Below are 8370 nucleotides of genomic sequence, written 5' to 3' on the forward strand. Positions count from 1 at the left end.
ATGCCATTGCAAATCCGTTACATTTTGTAACAAATATATTTAGAAAAAAAAAAAACAAATATTAAGACTTGTACAAGTTGTTTTAATTTTATCCTTTAAAATCTTCTATTTGACACTTTTACCAAATTAAATACATTTTATATTATTTGATTTAATTTATTAGTATGAGACAAGGACATGTTTCTGTTGAGAAGGGAAATTGTTCATTGTAACAGAAGATAGATACATAGAAAGGAAATGAAGATTATGATTTATGCGTTAAGTGTAGGTTTAAGGGTGTAAGGTGTTGCAACTTACAACAGATTCACCAACTGGTTGTTAGGGTTTGAACAATTCCAAGCAAACAACCACTTCTATCTTCTTCTTCCTCTTCTTCTTCTTCATATTACATCTCACATACAATGATACAAGTTCCTAACACCATTCAATGTTTCTCTTGTTACACTACCATAAACCAAATTATAAGGCCATGCTTTGTTCCTAGAAATTTATATATTCACTTCTTTAATTTCTTTCTTAAAAAAAAATAAATTTAATAATTAATTAATAAATAATTAGTTTGATAAAGCATGCTTATTCTAAGGTGAAAACTCAGGTGTAGTTAATTTCATTTGAAGTTGATAACTAAAATCAGAATCGTTAAATGATTTGACATATTTAACTAAAGGAAAATGTTATTTGTACACCAAAATCGGCCACTAATGTATTTGTGTATAAATACATGTATAGTTTAATTTATTTTGAATGTGTATTTGTATTCTAGCATGTATTTTATACTGGTGGCTGACTTTGGTGGTTAATTTTAGTGTACACCTAGCATAATCCTTAACTAAATTACCATCTAACGACTATCAACTATCAATTTCACATAAAATTAACTGCACTTTATTCTGCTGCAAAAAGTTGTTCATCATACATATATATATATATATTTGTTTAAAAGAAGTTAAGTATCAATATATTATTCTTAGCATAAATTTTGTGTATGTTAATAATTTTAATTGAATAATTAACTCATGATAACGATATGTCTTTATATTGGCCAACAAAGAAATTTAAGAATAAAACCTCAAGTTATGACCTTTTGATATGGTTATATTATAGGAATCAAACACTTTTAATAATATAATAATAATACACTTTTTAAATAAAGGTAATTGTGTACTAATATAATAACACACCTTTAAATCTTAATATTTGAACAAATTAAAAAGTTTTTCAATAATCTAATAATTATGATACTATAATTAAATAATTTAAAATCTACCATAAAAAATAAAATAAAATCATTGAACTCTTAAAGAAGAAATTATTGTGTATAAAACATGAATAAAACACTAATAAAATAAAGTATATTTCTATACTATTCTTTTTTCTTTTCTAGTGCCGTTTGTCACACGTGACATTCTCAACAATGATTGATATTGAAATTTGCTAATTATTTATTCCTTTGCAAATTTTTCCTCTCACTATAGATTACAAAACCACACAAATAAATAAATAAATAAATAAATAAAGGTAGTTGGTGTTGGGAAGTAATCAATTTCTTTCACTAATAAATAAACATATTTTTCTTTCCATTGGTTGTTACTATTATTATTATTATTAAACATATTTTCTTCCTTCATTCAATAGGTTGTTACCATTGTTTCAATCAGATAATAATAACAATAATAGTTTAATATTATTATTATATAATACAATAATATGAAATTTATATATCTTGGGATTGCCACTTGTCTAGGCTTCCCCAAACTGTGGATTCTTGTTCTTTCTCTGTAAACTTTGCTCTTAACTTCTTACCCTTTTGTTTGCTTCTTCTCACACTCTCTCTCTTTCCTCTTCTTTCTTCAGGTATCTCTTTCTCTCTTTTCTGTCATCTCTTCACTTTTTCTCTTTCAAATTATTATTCTTTTTCTTCTGTGTATGGTGTTTTTCCATGTTTTGTTATTCCAAACCATAGCATATTAATAAGAATAAAATAATAATAATAATAAAATTGTTTTCTGTTCCTTGTTTGTCATGTGTTTTTGCGTTCTTTGTTTCTGGTGTTTCGGAATTTTGTTTGGTTTTCTGAACCATGTTTGGTTACATGGTTTCTGCTACCTGCTGCTACTGTTCTTGCAACTCTAGATGAAAAAGAATGCTTTTTTTATTTTTTTTTTGCTTTGTTAAACCAAACAAAGCAAAACCCTTTTTTTCCTTTTCTTAATAGTGTTGTATTACATAGTATGCTTAATAAATGAAAGTGCCACAGTCCTAAGTGCATGGTAACTGAAATTACTTTCATTCATTGAAAGTTTTCTTAGCTGAAATATGCAGGAGCAGGATCTAGGTACTAGTTCAATGAAGTGGTGGTGGTGTTTCATAGAATCCCCTTACCATGTTTTAGTTTCCTTTTTCCATGCAAATTATGAATTCGCCGCCGTAGGTGCCGGTGAGAGTTTAGTCTAGTGGTAAGCGAGTTGAACCATGAAGAAAATACCAAAAGTTCAAAATTTTTTGAAGATAGTTCTTGGAAGAGTGCATAGGCATATTGATGAATGTATGAAAGTATGATGTTGAAGGTTTGGAAGAGTACTAACTCTTTTAGTTGTTGTCCATTTTTGGAGGGTAAAACTAAAATTGAAAAAGAAAAAAACTTTTGGAAGAAAAAAAATTGTTAAATTATCCCATGAAATTTGAGTGCTTTAGCCTTATAATAAAGTAATCTTTTTGTTTGTACTTAGGGGACTTCTATATTATGAATTTTTCCAAAATTCAGTCCTTCATCATTAACATGTTCATCCATTTTTGGCAATTTCCTTTTTAGGCTTAATCCACAGAGAAATTCCCAACTAAGATTCCATGGAAGAGGTAACATTATAGCTTCTCAAAGCCTCATTGGAGAAGATGTTTATGTGAACTAGATTTCGAAGAAGGGACCAAGAATAATAACTAAACCTCTCATTTTCAAATTGCAAAGTCATATATCATATATCATATATCATATATCATATCATCATCATGTATCAGAACCAGGCCTTTCCTTCAGGATCCTATGAAGAAATGTTATCTGGGAATTCCCTATTAACTCATCATAACTATGGCGATTCGGTTGGAGGAGGAGGACACAACAATGAGCTGAAGTTCATCACCTCTCTAGGTGAATCAATGACTATGCAGCCTCTTGAAGAGCATTCGAATGCTGCTGCGACCGGCGATCCATCTTGCAACTCTTTTGGTGATCAAAACATTCAGTGCCAAGGTTTGTCGCTTAGCCTTGGATCGGTTATGCCTTCTATTGCAACATCAATGCCTCATCACTTTCAATACCCGCAGTATCACAACTCTAGCTTCACTTCACTGATGAATGCCATGCCAAACTTAAAGGGAAATAATGGATCATCTCTTAAGGATGATGAGGTGAGAAACACCGAATGCATGACCCCGCCAATGTCTTCCGGAGGATTCTACAACTCTATAAAGAGGGAAGGTTTGTATAACAATACTAATCATCCTTCAATGTGCCTCAGCGAAGGCCAGGTCGATCCGGGCCTACACGGATCGGCTGGTTTTTCCTCCAGTACTGCTTTAAACTCACAATACCTGAAGGCAGCACAGGAGTTGCTTGATGAAATAGTTAATGTCCGAAAGGCTTTGAAGCAACCTGGATTGGAGAAACAACAGAGTTTTCGTGATGCCGGATTAGATGGCTCCAAAGATTCTGATGGAAAATCTAATAGTCAATCTATGCAAGTATCTTCAGGTGCCAATGGTTCTGCTGTAAACTCTTCAACCGAGCTATCGCCGGCAGACCGACAGAATTTGTTGGACAAGAAGACAAAACTTTTGGCCATGTTAGATGAGGTAATTAAAATGCTATACCCTTTATAAGTCTTTATCTCTTCACTAATACTCTAATGTCATGATTTATTCAAATCTCAATGGAACTGATGAGAAATATAAGTGATTTGGTGACATTTAGTTTCATATGGTTGATTTTATATTATGCAAATTTAGTTTCATAAATAGGTTGCATTATTGTTGAACCATATGCTTAGCTAGAATTTTCTTTGTGCTCATCATAGGTAGATAAAAGATACAGACAGTATTGCCATCAGATGCAAATTGTGGTATCATCATTTGATATGGTTGCCGGGTGTGGAGCTGCCGAACCGTACACTGCGCTTGCATTGCGCACAATTTCACGCCACTTTCGATGTTTGCGCGACGCCATCAGTGGCCAGATTCAAGTGACTCAGAGGAGCCTTGGAGAGCAAGAGGGAATACCTCGGCTCCGCTACGTAGATCAGCAACTAAGGCAACAAAAGGCACTTCAGCAACTTGGTGTGATGAGACAAGCTTGGAGACCTCAGAGGGGACTTCCTGAGAGCTCTGTTTCTATACTTCGCGCGTGGCTATTCGAGCATTTCCTTCATCCGTAAGTCACCTTATATCTTTTCTTAATCAACAGTGATATTCATATTAGAATAGATAATTCTTGGAGAGTTTATTTTGATAATTGCTATTCAAATTTTTCATTCTTATCAGTTATCCAAAGGATTCAGAGAAGATTATGCTGGCAAGGCAAACAGGCTTGACCAGAAACCAGGTACAATTTAATGTTTTCCTAACTGCACATTATGTTCATATATGATTATTATGAGCTAAGGCCAAAAGATCAAGAATCTACAAATATTTCCATGGTATCAAGTTAGTTTACTAGAAATTTTGTACATTAATTTGGCCCCTTAATTTAGATCACCTTATATGTAGAAGCTTCTGTTTCGGTCAATTGCCAACAGAGTAGATTTGTTAAAGGTATTCAACCTTCCCGGGACGACCGGTGAATTTTCTACCTTTCGGGCTAATTTGCTAGCATGTTAACCATTTTGATACCATTTGAAGATTGATTTCATAGGTAATAAAATATACACTCCAAAAATAAGCACCATGAAGTTGCTAAGCTTTTAATATTGGTTCATTTTAGGTGGCAAATTGGTTCATAAATGCAAGGGTGCGGCTATGGAAGCCAATGGTTGAAGAAATGTATAAAGAAGAATTTGGTGATTCTGAGATGAGTTGCAACCTCTTATCTGAAAACAGCATACCAAAAGCTTCAAGAGATGATGTTCAAGTTTCTGATAATAACAAAAGAGAAGAATCACAAGAAAATTTGGCAGCTGTTGATGATAGTGTTCAACATGGTATCCAAAGTAGTGATTATGGTGAAAACCTCATGGATTCTTCTTCTTCAAGGACTAGTAGGAAATTGCAACAATGTGATCAAAGATTTAACATGAAAAACACACCGTTTTCAAATGCTTCTACAATACAAATCAATCACCATAATGGTCATGATGATGGTAATGGTTGCTTAGCTTCTACTCATGCAACATATGATTATTCCGCGTTGGGAAACTTTGCGGCCGTTGGCGGCCATGTGTCCCTTGCGCTCGAGTTGAGGAACCGCGAGAGCAATGGATTAGGCATGTCAAATGATGATGAGATACACAACAAAAGAAGTAGTAACCAGACTTTGGCTTCTTCATCTGAGAATGATTTGTTGGATTATCATTTGACAGAACAAGAGAAGCAGCAGCAACAACAACAACACAAGTTTGGGAATCCACAACAACGGTTGTTACACGAGTTTGTTGTTTGAAATTTGAAAGTTAAGCTACATAGAAGTAGAAATTAGATCTATGATGTTGCTTCTTGTTGATAAAAAAAAATTATTGCATCCAATATACTTAAACAAAATGATAATGTATTTTGTAATTGTAATGGTGTATTGTAGTACTTATACTTTCATGCCACGCCCAAATTGCTTTTGGACATCCAAAATTAATGTTGTTGATAAAGTATTCATCTCCATTCCATACCAGTAGTTCTAGTTTTGTTTAAATGTTTTTAAGTATTTATGGTCACTTTATCAATCACCTCAACAATGAGGCAATGATTGGGTCAGCAGCAAGGTTTATTTTAGCTTCACAGAATCTTCATGCACATAATGTTACTAAACTAGATACTCATTTTCTTTCTTTCTACTATTGATTTTTGTTATTCTTTTTGGGCGAGTTATTTCAAATCCATTAAGAGCTGTCATGACTATGCAGGTTCACAAGTTCTTCTAGTTTGCTCAATCATTTTTGGCTGCCAGCTACCGTGAAATAATTTATTATTATATTCTAACTGTGTAGCACTGCTAATCTGCTATGAACACATATAACAGAAAAGAAACAAAAGCAACTATTGTTACATTCTTCAACCTGCTATTGTATTTTTGTTGTGCCAAAACAAAAACAAGCATTTCGATTCAAACAAATTTCCAAACTTTGCTAATTCATTCAATACTTACATAACATATATGATTACATTTCTCTACAATTTTATTCCATCTAAGCTATTGAAGCATACAAGCAGCAACCAAATTTTATCATGACTCAGAATAAGGGTAAAGGCGTCATGCTCTAATAATCAGGGATGGCAGAAAAGCGGTATCCTTGGGCACCTCGCCAAGCATAATACGCAAGTCGAGTCTCATAAAAGCCTGTGTCCAAAAAAACAGTACTATGTTGCAGGATTAGCCAATAAAAGATTGTGATAACAGAAAAAAAATAAGAAAGGTTGCATGATAGAAGCAAACTAGATTTCTTTGGTCTACTATTGCAATTGCACTATCTTATGAACAAACAAGACAATCGAGAAAATTGTCAAGAAACATCATCTCACTTGGAAACACACATCAATAAAAGCCATTTTGTAGTCCTACTGGACAGAAGATGGTTAAAATATATCAATAAATTATAATGATAACACGATTATATATTGTCATCCTGTTGAAACAGCCTTCGGTGATTCAATACAAAGGTTGGTAAACAAAAGGAGGCAGCACAGTTTATGTTGTGATGTGTAGTCACTACCGTCAATTTCACCGAAGTTATTTGAACACTAACAAAAACGGATCCTATATGCTTGCCATGCTAGATGGAGCACTCAAAATTATCTTTATGGTTCATATTATGGAACCATCACCAAATTCATCTAAAGGCATATTTGCAAGCTCAGAGTTACCAGAAACAGTAACTCCCCTGTTCTTTATGGTAAACTAGAGCAACTAGTGTAAATAAGTAACACATATGACATTCTGGTAAACCCAACATACCTGGGAGAAAGCTAAGAAACCCCAGGGCTAAAAGGCCATAAGCTTGAGAACGATCTCCTCCCATATGACCAGTGAAGACGAAGTATGATAGAAACAAAAGTCCTGTCCCAAGGAATAACAGAAAGAGAGCTAGAGCAATGGATTTCCAGGGAACTTTTTCCAAACTTTTCGGTGTATAATCAAATCGAGGATCGAACGGTCTATTCCGATTACGAATATCATCATCCTCATCTGTAGGAAGAGATGTGTAGCGGACATTGCGTCTAGTTGCCATTTCCTGAGTTCTTTGCTCCTAAGTTATGTGACACAAAACAATCCGAGGCTGCCCTCAGACAAGATAGAATAAAAAGGTTACATTAGATTTAAATCTGATGAGTGCCAAAAAAGAACCGAACCAGAAATTCTAACCCCAGACAACAAAATTATAAAGACTGAGATTCTTTCAGTCAAGGAAGGTTAGCTGCGTCAATGGATTGAAAAAACTACTATCATTTACACTAACAGATTTATGAACACAGAACATACAATAATATGACAAAATTTCAGTATTTCATAACAATATTATCATAAACACTATACTTACAAACTGTTTATAATTCACTGTAGTCCTAATCCTACTTAAACATACACAATAAATTTGTCTAGCATTTCTTTTTTTTTTTTTTCCTTTTTTTTTAAATTTACGCCATATATGCATCACTCAAAAAAGGGAACAAAAAACAAAAGCACAAAGCTTGGGTTTTTAACACTGAATTATGATTTTCCAAACTTGAATTCCTTTAGAACTTACATGGCAGAATTAACAGAGCTGCAGATAATTATGAAACAACACTCATTAAGGTTTGGACATCATTTAATTTTAAACCCTAAGTTACGAGACCCTAGATTTACAGATTGCTTACGAGAACTGTTTAAGATGAACTAAGAGGGAAAAACTATCGGGATTTTCGATTTGCGAGGCTTACCGGTGCTTTGCCGATTGGTCGGAGAGAGTTCAGCCGCCGCCACCGCCGGAGGGAAAAGTGAAGCAAGCTATGAGGTGAAGTTAGAGCGATGCGAGATTTTACTTATTTGTTCCGAGAGACACACAACAGATGAAAGTCACCTTTAAATTTTAAGTGTACTTTAATACTTCACATTTTATGGTTCTAAAGTTTTGAGGGGAACGTTTTTTTCCCTTAAAAACTGATTATGTGTACATAAAAAGTTAGTTATAGGTT

General features: G+C 33.7%; 2 protein-coding genes across 7 annotated transcripts; one reads left to right on the forward strand and one right to left on the reverse strand.

The window, feature by feature from the left end:
* LOC107645279 (BEL1-like homeodomain protein 7) lies at nt 1718–5869 on the forward strand. 6 transcript variants are annotated; one of them, XM_021103639.1, is made up of 6 exons: nt 1718–1854; nt 2813–2856; nt 3035–3849; nt 4071–4423; nt 4534–4594; nt 4973–5869. In XM_021103639.1, exons 3-6 carry the CDS (start codon nt 3049–3051, stop codon nt 5645–5647), a joined length of 1890 nt encoding a protein of 629 aa, XP_020959298.1. In that variant the 5' UTR covers nt 1718–1854; nt 2813–2856; nt 3035–3048; the 3' UTR covers nt 5648–5869. The 6 variants fall into 6 exon arrangements, with proteins under 6 accessions (XP_020959298.1, XP_016204754.1, XP_020959297.1 ...); XM_016349268.2 differs by having other exon boundaries at nt 2813–3849; XM_021103638.1 differs by lacking the exon at nt 1718–1854 and having other exon boundaries at nt 1912–2856.
* On the reverse strand, nt 6212–8319 carry LOC107645278 (transmembrane protein 230). The gene is made up of 3 exons (XM_016349266.2): nt 8116–8319; nt 7151–7472; nt 6212–6535 (listed from the first exon to the last, which is right to left on the reverse strand). Exons 2-3 carry the CDS (start codon nt 7422–7424, stop codon nt 6456–6458), a joined length of 354 nt encoding a protein of 117 aa, XP_016204752.1. The 5' UTR covers nt 7425–7472; nt 8116–8319; the 3' UTR covers nt 6212–6455.

The sequence above is a fragment of the Arachis ipaensis genome, chromosome B06 (assembly GCF_000816755.2).
Source record: "Arachis ipaensis cultivar K30076 chromosome B06, Araip1.1, whole genome shotgun sequence".
Classification (NCBI taxonomy): domain Eukaryota; kingdom Viridiplantae; phylum Streptophyta; class Magnoliopsida; order Fabales; family Fabaceae; genus Arachis; species Arachis ipaensis.

What these genes read in the sequence shown, in the direction of transcription:
- LOC107645278 (XM_016349266.2), bottom strand. Translation starts at nt 7,424, where the DNA reads ATGGCAACTAGACGCAATGTCCGCTACACATCTCTTCCTACAGATGAG. An exon ending in GTTTCTTAGCTTTCTCCCAG is followed by an intron (nt 6,536 to 7,150) that starts GTATGTTGGGTT and finishes TTTTGGACACAG; the next exon opens with GCTTTTATGAGACTCGACTT.
- LOC107645279 (XM_016349268.2), top strand. Translation starts at nt 3,007, where the DNA reads ATGTATCAGAACCAGGCCTTTCCTTCAGGATCCTATGAAGAAATGTTA. An exon ending in TTTTGGCCATGTTAGATGAG is followed by an intron (nt 3,850 to 4,070) that starts GTAATTAAAATG and finishes TGCTCATCATAG; the next exon opens with GTAGATAAAAGATACAGACA. An exon ending in CAGGCTTGACCAGAAACCAG is followed by an intron (nt 4,595 to 4,972) that starts GTACAATTTAAT and finishes GGTTCATTTTAG; the next exon opens with GTGGCAAATTGGTTCATAAA.